The sequence below is a fragment of the Monopterus albus genome, unplaced genomic scaffold, assembly GCF_001952655.1.
Source record: "Monopterus albus unplaced genomic scaffold, M_albus_1.0 scaffold21.1, whole genome shotgun sequence".
NCBI classification, from domain to species: domain Eukaryota; kingdom Metazoa; phylum Chordata; class Actinopteri; order Synbranchiformes; family Synbranchidae; genus Monopterus; species Monopterus albus.
In genome coordinates this window covers 2,456,534-2,472,932 of record NW_018127901.1, presented here as the reverse complement: position 1 = coordinate 2,472,932, position 16,399 = coordinate 2,456,534, and the positions used below count along the sequence as shown (strand labels likewise).

The window sequence follows — 16,399 nt, the reverse complement described above, 5'->3', positions numbered from 1 at the left end:
ACGTGGAGAAGAAAAGCCTGGAGTTCAGTGTCAGCAAGAGTCAAGAGAGTGAGAGCAAAACAAAAAGTTGATAGGGCACAAACAACTAAGGCAAGAAACCCAGAGATTGCAGGAGAGCAGAAGTGTGACTGGGACAGCAGCAGCAGATAAGACTGTGGGGTAACAGAGAAAGAATTTAGTGTTAGAGAAAATAAATGTGGCTCAGTCTCTTTGACTTCAGACTTTTTCTGTTGTTAAAGATGAAAAAAAGATGAAACCTGATTTTTAATTTGTCTCTATGTTTGGTGCTCGGTGATACCGTATTGCTGCATCCACCTTCCCAGAAATCCCCTCTTAATCAAGCAGTGAAGGTGGAACCATAAGATTGTTTCTGTTTGGAGTTTCGCTTGAATAGGTAGTGCTCTGTTGTCTGTTTAGCCATCACAGGTCATGCTAACCTTCACAGCTCTTTTATTTATTTCAAACAAACTGTAAACAAACCACCTTATGTGTGAGCAGACAGAACAGTTAATGGAAAATGATTTCTGAACTGCCTGAATCAGTGTTATTAGTAAGCTAAGTGCAGCAAAAGGTACATTTATATAATAGTGTTGTGGTTTATTGCATTTTCCTGCAACTGGCAGAAGCAGTGGACACAAAGAGCTGATTTCTCATGTACATACAACAGAAAGAGCTGGACAGGTCAGTGGAGATGACAGAAGCCATTTTAAACAGATTTTACCTGGTTTTCTGATGAAAGTAGCATCAAGATGAACAAATGCAGTCCTGTGTAATATCACTAATATCAATAAGGCAAAAAGCCACAAAAAAAAGGGGAAAGCAAGGATAAAAGCAAAGTGCAATCAAAGCCAAATTAAAGAGAGAACTAGGTGTATTTTCTACAGTGGTTTAATAGCATGTCCAGTGACTGAACAACAAGATGTATTTGGCTTTTATTTTGCAGAGACGACTCCTTGACCTTAAAAATAGCAGAATAGCTGGGAAAAGACAAATACAACCAAAATGCAGAGAGAAAACGGTTTTTCACCCAAAGTCAAGTGAAACTCTGTGGAAAGCCAGTAACTGGAGATCTGTCCTGTGAAGGGGGAGGGGGAAAACTGAGTCAGAGAGGAGAAACAGACACAGACGTTTGTCCTCTGATTCCCCTGAACTCCCCTCCACTCTGGTCTTCTTGTTTGTGCTCTTTGTGCTCAGAGTTTCCTGACTGATAGGATGACTGGTGATCTCTCTAAAGCTAGTCTTTGCCCAGGAAACTTAAAGAGATTTACCTGCACCCAACACTTCTCTGGAGACAAACTGAATTTGTCTCTTGTTGCCTGTTGCTTGGATTTCACTGACTTGATGTTCGAACAAGAAAATAGTCACTGCAGGTTGCAAAGATCAAGCTTTGAACTGAACAGTTAAATTAGAAATTACCTCTGAAAAACACTTATTGAAAAGACAAATCTTGGATAAAGACAATGAGGTAAAAGTTTGTAATGAAGCCACCCATCCAACCAGCATAGGTACATGTTCTTAGTCTAAAACACATGTAAGTAGATTAATAAAGTCACAAGGCTGATATTCAGCAAAGTTTATACTTTGTCACTTTTAAATCCCCTTTGTTTTGAATGATTGCCTGCAGTTATGTCAAGAGCTCAGGAGATTTAGAGAATACAGTCGGCCTATGTTCAAACCAAAAATAGACTATGCGTCGCCACTTCCTACCAATATGCAAAAGTCAAACCAAAATATCCATGGATGTACAAAGGAGACCTGGACTTCTGAAAGCTGCCCAGTGGTGCACACTTCAAAAAAATTCTTCATGCTTCCAGATTCCAGACAAACCAGAAGAAACATTTTAAATCGCAGCTTTAAATACACATTTTTGTTTACAGCTGTGCATTGTCCTGTAGTTCACGTACATTATACAGCATTTCAGAAACCTCAGATTTGACGGTATTTCATTTAGGACTACAACAAGCAATTATCTTCTACTATGTCTTCTTCTTTATTAATCTGCCAATTACATTCATTAATTCATCAATCAGTTGTTTTGTCCATAAAAAAAGGTTAAAAAAAGAGCCCAATGATGTCTTGTTTTGTCCAGCCAACAGTCTGACAGACAATAATTATTCCACTGCCAGATGAATCTCCTGTCAATCAGTGAATCCTCACAGTTCTAATAACATTAACTAGGATCTTCCTCCACCTAATCTCAGGACAAACAGAAGAAACCACTGTTCACGGTTTTCTGCACACCAGTGTTGTTTGTCTGCACTGTTTGCCAGCAGACAGGCTGCTACATGTTGTTTCTCCAGGCCTCCAAACCCACCTGTGATGTCACTGACAACAAGAAGAAATAATTCTGTTAGGTTTGTTCCCTTTAAAGACGCAGAAGCAAGAGAGAGAGAGAGAGAGAGAGACGGAAAAAAATAGATGGATGAAAATGTGAGGGAGAGATCTGTCTTAGTAGCAGTTATAGTCCAGGTTATTTTCCTTCATAGTAAGTTTACACTTCCTTACCTAACTAACCTCCAAATTACATACATCTGAGGGAAGAAGGGCCCCTTTATGAGCCTGAAGTTTCCCTTTTAGCCTCAGGCCTGTTTGATTATGAAAGCAGCTTTCCAAAGAAAATAATTTGTTTTGCTGTTACGTCAGTCCGTCCGGCCTCCTCCGTCCTGCCGAGCTGAGCTGAATGACTATGTTACAGCGGACATACGATGGGAACACCATGTGCATCCAACTCAAACACTGACCGCATGCTGGAAGTGAGGTTTTATTTTCCCATCTTTGCGATCACTTTCAGCTCTCTCACTCTGTCGGACACGCTAGTTATGTGTATGTCAGAGGTTCTTTTTACGAAATTTCCCATTAGCACACCTCTTTTTTTTTTTTACTGAGATTTTTAAAAGGTGCAGAGAAGTGTCCTTGTGTGTAGGTTATTTGGAGATGTTTGTGTCCTCTGCCAGAGTTTCTGTATTTTTCCACGTCCATACTTCTCACCATCTCTGGACCTTCAGAAACAGTGGTCACCGCTGTAGAAGTTCCCTTGACTCTACATTAAACACAGAATTCCCTTTAAAAGGTCAAAAAGAACAATGCAACAATAATCGTGTTACTTTCCAGTTTCATTGTCTTCAGACTTCTCTTTCTGCAGAGGTTTTTCCTCATTGTTCTGCAGTGCAACCACAGTTTACAGCTGGTGTAGCATGCAGTGGCTGTAAAATCAGCAACTGTTCGTGCTGCATGCATGGAAGCTTGGATCAAACATTTGTAGGATCCTTTTTGATAATGTATTCACAAAATATTGATATAATTATTGTGATATTCATCTTTGTGCCTTTCTAACACCATGAACAAAGTCACAAGATACTCCCTGTTAGCCAACGTGGTCATGGTCAGCACCGTAGGCTACACAGTGGTCACAGCTATACAAATGCCTCAGCAAACCTATCAGCAGATTTATGCAAAAAAATAAATCAAACCTTAGCTTGACCAAAATGTAAGAGCACCATAAATTTACTTTACGCTGCATTAAAGTAACGTATCATCACACATATATCAGAAGCCTTGGAAGTGAGGAAAAGCAACACACACTGCTGTAGTAGGAAATAAAACTTCAGAACCTCTACTCTTCAAAATAAAAGAGTGAGGTTTCTGTAAACCAGTAACCAGAATGAAAAGTGTTTAAAGTATAAAAATATCAGATACATACAGGACCGATGTGAACTGGGAGACGTCTTCTTTAAATGCTACCATGTAAATTACAAGCAGAGTTCTGACGTGTGTCACTTCAGGATGACATGACTCCCCAGGCACATTCTGATGGTCTTATTTGATAAATAAACTTGTACCCACAGAATGATGCTACATGTCATACAATCAGTTTGGACCAACCTTCAAACACCAGAGTGGCAGCAGAAGAAAAACGTAGATGACCAGTAAATACATTTTTACTTGTGCATATGACAGAATATTCTTGTTTTCTTTCACCTCTGGTGGATAATGTTTACTCTTTTCATTGCATGTGCCCAAACATGTTGACCTATTCAGATGCTTCATGTCAAGAGGTTCTCTTGCATTTTTAGGACTCTCAGCAACCACGCAAGTGGTGGCAGAAATGTTCCCTAAGCTCAGTTTCCTTTCAGACAATGTTTTTGAGAGCATTCATCTGCAGTTTTTTGGTGTTTGTGTTGAAACTGTTGCACATCTTGAAAGAAATGCACAGGTTTTAATGTTTCTTGAGAAGACTGGGTTGTTTAGCTGTGTTCATGTATTGTGGGTTTGAACCTACTGTCCTTTTAGCAGGTGCAGGAATTCAAAGAGCACGGCTCTGTTTTGTAACTCTTATCATCCTGCAGCGCTCATTTTCTGGTTCAGTGTCTGCTCACTTCACTGTTATTACCTCGCATGAGGAGTAAAAACTCAGCAGAGACCAGTGATACAGACTCTTTTCTTGATATCATCCCAAAAATGCAAATAAGCACATGAATAAAACAAGAGTTATGGAGGTGAAGCGGGAGATAAATAATAGAGGAGAGAGGAAGACCAAGCAGTGCTGTGCTGCATTACCAAACAATGAAGCCTTTATTTAGTCTGTCAGATGAGACATGACGAAGGAAGAGAAGCAGAAAGACAGACAGCAGACAGCCAGATGGAAGGAGAGGAAGTCGCTGGGAGTCACTTCCACAGCAGCCACATCTCACAGGAAACCTGTGCCTTTTATAAATGACAAAGTTCCAGTATTATAATGCAGTAGCAGGACTTTTTTTCACCCTTTGATTCTGTTGTTTTTAATCGTCTTTCTTGCCTTTTAACGGTAAATTACACTCATTAAATTCAGATTGAGTTAAATTTTGGGGACAATATTACTTGGTCCAGAAAGGGTAAACATGACTACACTGACAGGATGTTGATTAGGTGAGTTATACCTCAGACTGCTGTCCTCCTCTCACATCTGCTCACTGCTGTTCTCTGGAAAGTATCTGCGAAAACAAGAATAAAACCAAATTTAAATGGATGGGCTTTTGCTTAATAAGCATTTTTGTTTGTGTGAATATTAGAGGGAAATCTAAACCAAAGAAACATAGGTTCACCTGTCACTTTGTTTGTCTCCACAGACTTTGAAGATGAGGGTGTGGATCATCTTCCTCTTGTGCCTGGCTGGCCGCGCCATGGCTGCTCCTGTAAGTTACACTGCCTCAGTGTGTGTGTGTGTACTTGTATGACTATATATCATGAGGAGCAGAGTTTTATACCATGGGAGCGAGGTCTTGTTGTCCAGTCCTCACACCTTCAGAGGCTGAGTCCTCGGGTTAGGGTTCGGGGTAGACACTTAACTGTGGTGGTCAAGGTCAGGGTTAGGGGCTAGGGGTGTCCTCACAAAGATAGAGGCACAAATGTGTTTCATGCCAGGTCTTTGGTCCCTCTTTTTGTGTGTCCTTCTGATGTTTCTCCTCCTATCCTGTGAGAGAATGTGAGTCACTGTGTGAGTGTGTGTGCATGGTACTTGTGTTTTCTTATCTACGTGGAGTTCCTGTCTCTGTGTGGATGTGTGTCCATAACGCAAGTGTGTGAGGAAGAAATGTTTGTTTTCCTAAATCCAATTGTTCACCCGAGAGTTGGTCTAACTTTGTGTTCACGTGCTGTGTGTATGATTCAAGCTGTGTGAATGTTTCATGTGTGCTAATGTGTGTGTGTGGACACGTGAGGGAGATCATTGTCTGGTTCTGACTTCCTTCACGTATGATCCAAAAGTGTTTTCAAGGTTTAATGTGTGTGTGTGTGTGTGTGTGTGTCTCAGGCTGAGGAGGAGCCCATTGTGGAAGAGCCAGTGCCAGAGGAGCCAGTTGTTGAGGTCAGTCCAGATGTTCATCCTAAGAGTTGTTGAACAATCCTTAGAAATTCTTGCAGTTACATAAACTCATCATTTCACATGATCTTCATCAGTAAATTAGACGAAGTCACTGTGAACCTCTTCTATATTAAACCACAACAGAATATTAGCCAAACCCTGTGAGTGTCTAAACCACTAAAGGGTTTGATAATGCTGTGGTTGCTACTGAGAGATCCGATATTTTGCCAGCAAAGAAATCACTTCTGTGAACACTTTACTGGGACATTCAGTATCAACATATTTGCCAGATACATTCTTTCAAAACATATTGTCATCATGTTAATGTTATGCTAAGTGTAAACCAGTTACATTTCCTACAAAACACGCTCTTGCACTTTAGCCGTACATAGACACAATGCCTCGGAGACTGGGTTGGATTTTCACAGCTGCTGTGGATAATCAGAGGCGATTCAACAGATGTTTCTTTTATTGTTTTTATCTCTCAACCAACTTGGTGACTTGTCTTTTGTCATGGTAGATTTAGTTGATTTCTCTGCAGAACATCTTGTGGCACAATCTGAACAGTTTCAGTACACTGGTAACATTTTTCTGAGCAGCTCTAAAGTTTAGCACAGCTGCCTCCTCTGCAAGTGAACATGATGTTGTGTTTTGCAGCTGACTTACAGTATGTCCTTGGAGCAGTTTGCTCCACAAGGGCAAATTCTATTAATCACATCTGGATTATTACCAATCTGTTCTATATTCCACCCAAATCCAGTTGTTACCTCTGAGGCTTTTTACTAAATCTTTCCAGCAAACAGAGATAAATGAAAACACACAACCCTTCATACACTACCCTGATCTGCAGTATTAGGAGGAGAGACAGTGTCCTCCATAAACTGTTGTAAACAGGGCTGAAATTCATAAATACCCTTGTAGCAAATCTCTGAGCATTCATGTGGACATTTGCTCATTTCCTGCTCCCAAGGTCCAGTGGGACCAGAGATCCCACAGCTGTTAATTTTAGCTGGCCAGCCAGTCAGGAAGCCTTTACGCTTTCCGTGGCTTCACCACATGTGACCCAGCTGCTTGTTATTGTTGGATATTATGGTCTTGCTGTTCCCAGACTCTGTTTGGACTTCAGGGAGGAACCTTCTTTAGTGGTGACGTTTAAAGTTTTTTTTTCAGGAACACCAAATATATTTAAGAGGCTTTGGTTTAAGTGGACGTCGTACAAAAATAGACCTGAAGATGTGCATGAAAATGATCAGCTAGAGCAAATTCAGAGAGGGTGTTACCAGACTGGGACAGTTGCAGATGTCTCTTTGTGCCCAGCGGTATGCTTTAGAGACAGTGTATCTGCTCACAGTCTGACCTCTGACCTCTGGTGTCCTCTAGGAGACTGAGGTGGGGTCCAACCCAGTGCAGGTTGAGGTTGGAGAGTTTGATGAGGCCATTGAGGTTGCTGAAGACGTCGTTGAGAGTAAGTTCCTATTCACACGTACACAAATGTGCTTGTGTCACACAAGATAACATTGCGTTGACTTGACTCCCAGGAGACTTACCCTAACTTGACAGTGATCACTACATGTCAAAGACTAGCGTAATCTTCACCCAGAACATTTTAACCACAAATCTTTCATCTGATCTATCGTTTGCCTCCAAATGCTTGGGAATTTCTCACAGTGTGTGTGAACTTATTATTATTATTATTTAAATTAAAAATAAACTGAGCCTCAAATGTTGCTTCACAGCATTTTATTAGCATTTTTATTAACATAAATTATTTTTTATTCATGTGCGTTTGATGACTTTAAGACAAACTATTGCAGTATGTCCTGTTTATTTATTTATTTTTTAAGCAAGTAACAAATGTAGAATATAAAACTGGCATAGAAAAAGATCAACACTTAATTAGAAAATCCTTTGTGTTATGGATGTTTCAGTTATTCCAGGGGTAAACGTGTGTGTCACGTGTGTTACCTTTGTTCATACAGTGTGCCAACATTTGATTTAGCTGCATCTCACTGCTCTGCCCTGGGGATTTAGTGAAGCCTTCCACTGGTAAATGAAGTGGTTATAATGACAGACTGCCTGGTGCTGTGAGGACCAGGCTGTAATTACAGGTTCCACCCTGTTTTAATGACCAGTTCAGCCACATCCAGCAGCAGCAGAAGGAAATAGCCTGACTGTACAAACTGTACACGGCTGGATGAGACTTTTTGTCCTGCCTCTAGAGAGTTGGAAGATTTATTCATTTTCAAAGGTATCAGTGATATGTGATTAATGATGATAGTGTTATTTATACAGCACATTTCAAAACAAAGATACAGTGTGCTTTACATGGGTTAAACAGGAGTACAACACAAAGTACTAGAAGATGGCAGCTGAATTAGACGTGTTAACAGTGAAGCAATAGAAATAACATTGGTAATAAAACATAAAGAAATCAAGAGCTGTTTTATACATAAATAACAAGTTGGATTACAATCGATGTAATCAGTGAGTAGAAATATTGTTCCTTGACAAACATATCTGAGTCCACACTAGAGGCCAGTTATTACCAGAGTCCCTTAAGTAGAAACGAACCTGTGTCTGCTTCCGTTTTTAGCTTCAACATCTGTGTATTTCCATGACTTCTGCTGTTTCTCATGAGGCGACGTTTCCAGGAGCAGAGCCTTCCTCTAAAACAAACACTGGCTACATTCAGGCACAAACTCTTTAATAACAGTTTTCTTGTTTATTCAGTGATTTCATCATTTTGCTTCTTAAACTTTTAATAATGCAATGCTTTGAGTTTTCTTCTGGCAAAAACACTTCACCAAGGGACTGGAAGATAACGGGGTCTGCACCGGTTCAATATTGACCTCAGGAGCCAATCAAACAGGCTGTAACCCTACTTGTATAATGGTCATTTTTTCAAAGATCCTTGCCTGGACCATGTCTGCAAGAAGGGAAAAGTGTGTGAGGTCGATGAGAGCAACACCCCCATGTGTGTGTGCCAGGACCCCTCCACCTGCCCTGCTTCTGAGGGAGAGTTCGAGCATGTGAGTTCAAAACCAATCATCCTGACTTTTCTTTCTCGTGTGCTAAGACCATAAATTCTGAAGTATCTCGTAAATGTAAACTCATCACCAAGTGTCAGCCCAGTTTGTCTGCTAGTAAACATGAAATCTCTAAAACCACAGATCTGGTTCTGATGGTATTGCAGAACAAATCTTTTTGAGGATTAATCATTTTTGTACCTGTCTCCTGTGACTGCAATTTTAGCACCAAAACTTATCTGTCAGTTTAGATCTCATTTACAGAGATTTCATCATTTTGAACTAAAACGGAACAAAGACAGTTTCCATTCCTGAAAATGAGGCACTAAAGCAGTTAAAATGTTTTGTGGTTAAAACCAGAGACACTAATCTCTTTAGGGGTTCACTCTCTCAGAAGCTTAATGCTGATCATTCATATAATTTGCACAGCCATTCATGAAATATCATTACCCAGTAGCTCGGAGCTGTGAGGACTCATGACTCTGTGTCTTCCTACACAGATTTGTGGCACTGACAACAAGACCTACGACACCTCATGCCACTTCTTTGCCACCAAGTGCACCCTGGAGGGAACCAAGAAGGGCCACAAGCTGCACCTCGACTACATCGGACCCTGCAAATGTGAGCTCTCACATTTTGCTTCAGAAATGTTTGACCATGGTAGAAAAACTCCACATCCGAACCCAAAGTCCTTTTTGAGTTACAGCAAATATTCAGCTGTTCATTTCTTTCCCAGAGCTGTTAGCACTCCATTTGGTCTGACTCAGTTAGAGTTCAGCTGTTGGAGGGGGGGATCATCCTCCTTTCAAAATGTGTGGACAGATTTTACAAAAGAAAGGACAAGAGTAGACCATGATTGTTCCTCGTTATTGGGAATGCTGCAGGATTTTCATGAAAATCCAAGCTAAATTCTCACTGTTCTGCCTTTGTTTCTAACTGTGTTTGCTGCATTATCTTTAGTTGCAGTCTATGAGTTTTGTGTTTTTGTCTTCCTCATCAGCGTTGTTTTGGGGTCATATGGTTTCTGCTGATCAGGTGCATCATGTTCAGTGTCTTGACTCGTTGCTCTGCCGCACACTGGTGGGTGAGGCCGAGCTGCAGGCTGCAACTCAGTGACGGGAGAATCCGTCCGGACATGCAGGCTGCATTTCTTCCACTGTTTAAACTGAAGATGATGCTTACTCACTGTGCAAATGAGCCAGGGCTGAAGGGTTCAAATGGAGATCAAGGTTGTGTTTCATACTCTAAAATAAAACAGAATAATTGTGTCGTTGGCTGTTGAACAGGCTCAGAGTCTGCCTTCATTTTACACTGATCTGAACCAGTTCAAGATGTTTTATGCACCACTGTGCAGTGGTTGCATCAGTCGGCAGTTTCACATAGTGAACCATAGATGATCATAACAGTGATATGCTTGGACAGAGTAAATTGTAAATGTGAGATAATTCAGTGAAGATGAAAAGTTAAGAGTATTTCAAGACAAAATAACAATATAAAGTTTATATTTTATTTCACATGTAGACTCAATAGAAATAACATTGGTAATAAAACACAAAAAAAAAACAGAAATGAAAGCAGTATGCTGCTCATTTAAAGAAGCAATTTACTCATTCAGAGTACTAAATTAACAATACATCCAGAAACCTGATGCATGTTAACATGTCATTAATTACATTCCATTGAAATTGAAATAATATAATAATAAAATAATGAAAATGCAATAAAATAAAATTACAACAGGAGGAAAGGAAGAAAGAGGGAATGCAAGGAGGCAAGAAAAATAGATAAAATGATACACGTGATGTTAAAAACTGAACCTGCAGTTGTCAGACACTGGGTTAAATTATATACAGTTTATCTCTGAAATGTATGGATGTAATCGGAGAAGTCTCCCAAAATGAAAATAATGAGGAGCTAGTAGCTCACATGTATTTATATTTTAATGTAAAGCAAGAAAAACAGTAAATAATCAGCTCTAGGAAGAAATCAAGAGCTGTTTTATACATAACTAACAAGTTGGATTACAATCGATGTAATCAGTGAGTAGAAATATTGTTCCTTGACAAACATATCTGAGTCCACACTAGAGGCCAGTTATTACCAGAGTCCCTTAAGTAGAAACGAACCTGTGTCTGCTTCCGTTTTTAGCTTCAACATCTGTGTATTTCCATGACTTCTGCTGTTTCTCATGAGGCGACGTTTCCAGGAGCAGAGCCTTCCTCTAAAACAAACACTGGCTACATTCAGGCACAAACTCTTTAATAACAGTTTTCTTGTTTATTCAGTGATTTCATCATTTTGCTTCTTAAACTTTTAATAATGCAATGCTTTGAGTTTTCTTCTGGCAAAAACACTTCACCAAGGGACTGGAAGATAACGGGGTCTGGACCGGTTCAATATTGACCTCAGGAGCCAATCAAACAGGCTGTAACCCTACTTGTATAATGGTCATTTTTTCAAAGATCCTTGCCTGGACCATGTCTGCAAGAAGGGAAAAGTGTGTGAGGTCGATGAGAGCAACACCCCCATGTGTGTGTGCCAGGACCCCTCCACCTGCCCTGCTTCTGAGGGAGAGTTCGAGCATGTGAGTTCAAAACCAATCATCCTGACTTTTCTTTCTCGTGTGCTAAGACCATAAATTCTGAAGTATCTCGTAAATGTAAACTCATCACCAAGTGTCAGCCCAGTTTGTCTGCTAGTAAACATGAAATCTCTAAAACCACAGATCTGGTTCTGATGGTATTGCAGAACAAATCTTTTTGAGGATTAATCATTTTTGTACCTGTCTCCTGTGACTGCAATTTTAGCACCAAAACTTATCTGTCAGTTTAGATCTCATTTACAGAGATTTCATCATTTTGAACTAAAACGGAACAAAGACAGTTTCCATTCCTGAAAATGAGGCACTAAAGCAGTTAAAATGTTTTGTGGTTAAAACCAGAGACACTAATCTCTTTAGGGGTTCACTCTCTCAGAAGCTTAATGCTGATCATTCATATAATTTGCACAGCCATTCATGAAATATCATTACCCAGTAGCTCGGAGCTGTGAGGACTCATGACTCTGTGTCTTCCTACACAGATTTGTGGCACTGACAACAAGACCTACGACACCTCATGCCACTTCTTTGCCACCAAGTGCACCCTGGAGGGAACCAAGAAGGGCCACAAGCTGCACCTCGACTACATCGGACCCTGCAAATGTGAGCTCTCACATTTTGCTTCAGAAATGTTTGACCATGGTAGAAAAACTCCACATCCGAACCCAAAGTCCTTTTTGAGTTACAGCAAATATTCAGCTGTTCATTTCTTTCCCAGAGCTGTTAGCACTCCATTTGGTCTGACTCAGTTAGAGTTCAGCTGTTGGAGGGGGGGATCATCCTCCTTTCAAAATGTGTGGACAGATTTTACAAAAGAAAGGACAAGAGTAGACCATGATTGTTCCTCGTTATTGGGAATGCTGCAGGATTTTCATGAAAATCCAAGCTAAATTCTCACTGTTCTGCCTTTGTTTCTAACTGTGTTTGCTGCATTATCTTTAGTTGCAGTCTATGAGTTTTGTGTTTTTGTCTTCCTCATCAGCGTTGTTTTGGGGTCATATGGTTTCTGCTGATCAGGTGCATCATGTTCAGTGTCTTGACTCGTTGCTCTGCCGCACACTGGTGGGTGAGGCCGAGCTGCAGGCTGCAACTCAGTGACGGGAGAATCCGTCCGGACATGCAGGCTGCATTTCTTCCACTGTTTAAACTGAAGATGATGCTTACTCACTGTGCAAATGAGCCAGGGCTGAAGGGTTCAAATGGAGATCAAGGTTGTGTTTCATACTCTAAAATAAAACAGAATAATTGTGTCGTTGGCTGTTGAACAGGCTCAGAGTCTGCCTTCATTTTACACTGATCTGAACCAGTTCAAGATGTTTTATGCACCACTGTGCAGTGGTTGCATCAGTCGGCAGTTTCACATAGTGAACCATGAGGCCATGGTTCTCAGTCGGAAAAGGGTGGCTTGTTCCCTTCAGGTTGGTGGAGAGTTCCTGCCTCAAGTGGAGGAGTTCAAGTATCTTGGGGTCTTGTTCATGAGTGAGGGAAGGATGGAACGGGAGATTGACAGGATCGGTGCAGCTTCTGCAGTAATGTGGTCGATGTACTGGTCCGTCATGGTGAAGAAGAAGCTGAGCTGTAAGGTGAAGCTCTCGATTTACTGGTTGATCTATGTTCCGACTCTCACCTATGGTCATGAACTTTGGGTCATGACCGAAAGGGCAAGATCCTGGATACAGGCGTCTGAAATGAGCTTCCTCCGCAGGGTGGCCAGACGCACCCTTAGAGATAGGGTGAGGAGCTCGGTCACCCGGGAGGAGCTCAGAGTAGAACCGCTGCTCCTCCACATCGAGAGGAGCCAGCTGAGGTGGCTTGGGCATCTGTTTCGGATGCCTCCTGGGCGCCTTCCTAGGAAGGTGTTTACACTACTTACCCTTTAGGTCACAGGGGGCTGGAAACAAAAGCTTATAAAACACAAGTTGTGTTATTAAAGTGATTTATATTACATTTAATTTTTGTCACAATGCATCCCAAATCTCTAATTGCTTCCGCTTCACTGGCTGCTTCTGAAATGGTTATCTTAGAGCTGGAGGTCGTCTTCACTGAAAGGTAAATCCTCTGTGTGGTTGCTCATGCTGACAGAGTTGTCCTCCTGCAGACATTGAGCCCTGCCTGGACAACGAGCTGAACGAATTCCCCCTGCGTATGAGGGACTGGCTGAAGAATGTTCTGGTGACCCTGTATGAGCGCGACGAGGACAACAACCTCCTGACCGAGAAGCAGAAGCTCAGGGTGAGTCAGCAAAGAATGTCCTGAGCTGTAGGAACTGATTCATATTTAATCAGAGTAGGATGTTGATTGGCTGACTGTCACTGGTGTGTCCCAGGACCCCAAGCATTTCACTTCCTCAAACATCCATGAGGTTTGTTACAGGAAGAGCACTGAGATAAACAAAAACATGACTTACTCCAGTAGAAATGATTTCTAAAATATTCAGTACAACTCAAGTTAAATCGAACTTTGCAGAGGATGGTTTTTAGGTTGTAAAGCATAAAGTCTATTCCAAACTCTTTCAGAATGTTTATATGACTGAAACACACCTAAACACCTTTATGGATCCACTGGACGTGTGTTTACGCTCTGCACTCCTCACACTCAGCACAGTAAATTTGTTTTATAGCTCACTAAGATGAGCTGATGAGTTATTTTCTAGTCTGTTGTGTCCTTCAGGCAAAGAAGATCTATGAGAATGAGAAGAGGCTGCAGGCTGGTGAGCACTCTCTGGACCTGCTGGCCCATGACTTCGAGAAGAACTACAACATGTACATCTTCCCTGTGCACTGGCAGTTCGGTCAGCTCGACCAGCACCCCGTCGATGGGTACGTACACAGAGAAGACAAAAGGAAACCAGACAGATATCACAGGTTCTGCTCTGACTTGGCAGAGTCAGCACATGTAAGAGCTGGCAAACTAAACTATCTTAGGCGGTGGAGCTTCTGGCAGACTGGTAGCTGACTGGTTTCCTGTGTGGCCTCTGATCTCACACCACAGAAAACAGTCCACCAGCTGCTGCTCTCTTAGTTATCCTAAAAACAGATGCTAATGCACCAGCCACAGCCCAAATATCTTGGCATTTTCCTGTTGGCTGGTGACCATTTCCTAATTTCCTCAATGGAAAAGTTATACTGACAGTCCAGGTGTGAATTTTGGGAGGAAGAATTATATACGGAATTTTACTCTTTGTACTAATAAAGCAGACAAATCCATGCGCACTGTGCTGATTAATGCTGCATTAACTAAGACTTTCCAAGTTACATATAACATGTTTATATGTGTTTGTTTGTTTTAATGTGTGTGTACCACCAGATACCTGACCCACACAGAGCTCGCTCCCCTGCGTGCCCCCCTCATTCCCATGGAGCATTGCACCACTCGCTTCTTCGAGCAGTGCGATGCCGACAATGACAAATACATTGCCTTGGAGGAGTGGGCCGCCTGCTTCGGCATCAAGGACCGTGAGTACAGACACATCAGGTCAAAAACATACAGTGCCGAGTTTGCCCATGAATATGTTTATGGTAATAATAAATAATAAACTTAGAGCAAAATATATTTTAATATCCTATAGTGTAAGTACTGTGGATATTGTTCATCCTCCTGGAATAAGTTTGTCACAGTTTTAGTGAAGATTAGTTGCAGAACTATTCTGTTGATGGTATTTTAACTAATCAGTTGTTTATTTCTTTGAAAAAAGTAAAAGATCTCCTCAGGTGAGGTCTTCAGATTTCTTGTTTGTCTGTCCAAAAGTCCAAATAGTCCAAAATTTGATTTACTGTGAAGGAAGACAGCACATTTTTACATTTCATCTGGCATGTTTGCTAGATAAACAAAGAATCAGTTATCAGAGTTGTCTAAAATTGTCTGAATAATCCACAGTAAATGTCACTTCTGGTGTCAGTCCTTCAGCAACAAAACTGAGACTTTCAAATATTGTTTGCTTCACTAGAATCTGTTCACAGGCACTTTTTAGTCCAAAACCTCAGATTACTGCAAACCTTCTAGGCCTTGTGTTGCCATATTTGGACAGGATTACGCCACAGCTGTGAGGTTTTGCATTTGCTTTTATACACTGTTCAGTTATTTAACTAACAGTTGTACCAGGTTCAGGACTCTATACGTCGTACATGGCAAAAATGACCTCAATAAATCCAATAATGTTTTCTTCCACTAACTAATTAGTTATTGTCTATTTCATTATGCCCTGACAGATCACCGTATCTGTCTGTACTGATGGATATTTTGTGTGTTTGCGTTTGCAGAGGATGTGGACAAAGCCATGGTCATCTAAGCCGTTCAGTCCAGCAGCACAATGATGACTCCTAGTTGCTACTAACAGGACAAGGTGCTGATCCCTAAATTAAAGAAAATCGTAGTAATGGTGCTAATTACAAATGAGTTTGTTTTTGAATAACGACATTTCCTACCTATACCACTACAAAAAGATTACAAAAAGAAATGTGCACAATCTGTACTAACCATCATGTATTCATGCAGCTTCTCTTGTGTGTCGAACAAAACACCCAGTAAAGAAAACCGAAGACCTCTGATGTAAATGTATATTGTTGACAATATTATATATATATGCTACAATTTGTTGGTGGTTTTAATTAGAGATCAATTTGACCCATTATCTTGAGGAAACAAAACTGTAAAGTCAAAAATAAAGTTTCTAAATAAATGCTCCCCCTGCTTGCTTTCTACAAAACAGCTGTTTAGTTTTTGCACTCTTTTGGTGGTGGACTCATTTATGGTCATTTTGTGTGTATTTTGGTATTTGAGCTTTTGACTACTGCTATAAAAGGTGTTTATTTTTATTTTCCATACAGATTCTGTGTCCCAGACGAGGGCACGTGTGTACTGATATTTTAAAGCAGTTGAGGATTTGTTGTTTGGACATTGGAGGCGGGAAATCTCGCAGGCTGAGAGTTTTTCTCA

The 16,399-nt window shown here is 40.9% G+C and overlaps 1 protein-coding gene across 1 annotated transcript in view; it reads left to right on the top strand.

Annotated features, from left to right (window-relative positions):
- Nucleotides 1-16,143, top strand: part of sparc (secreted protein, acidic, cysteine-rich (osteonectin)) — a 20,042-nt gene extending 3,899 nt beyond the window's left edge. The window contains exons 2-10 of the mRNA XM_020594121.1: nt 5,106-5,171; nt 5,789-5,842; nt 7,220-7,304; nt 8,747-8,868; nt 9,366-9,486; nt 13,563-13,696; nt 14,135-14,283; nt 14,771-14,919; nt 15,724-16,143. Coding sequence (XP_020449777.1) covers nt 5,115-5,171; nt 5,789-5,842; nt 7,220-7,304; nt 8,747-8,868; nt 9,366-9,486; nt 13,563-13,696; nt 14,135-14,283; nt 14,771-14,919; nt 15,724-15,752 — 900 coding nt within the window. The 5' untranslated portion in view covers nt 5,106-5,114 and the 3' untranslated portion in view covers nt 15,753-16,143. The remainder of the gene's footprint in view (nt 1-5,105; nt 5,172-5,788; nt 5,843-7,219; nt 7,305-8,746; nt 8,869-9,365; nt 9,487-13,562; nt 13,697-14,134; nt 14,284-14,770; nt 14,920-15,723) is intronic.
- The last annotated feature ends 256 nt before the right edge of the window (nt 16,144-16,399 follow it).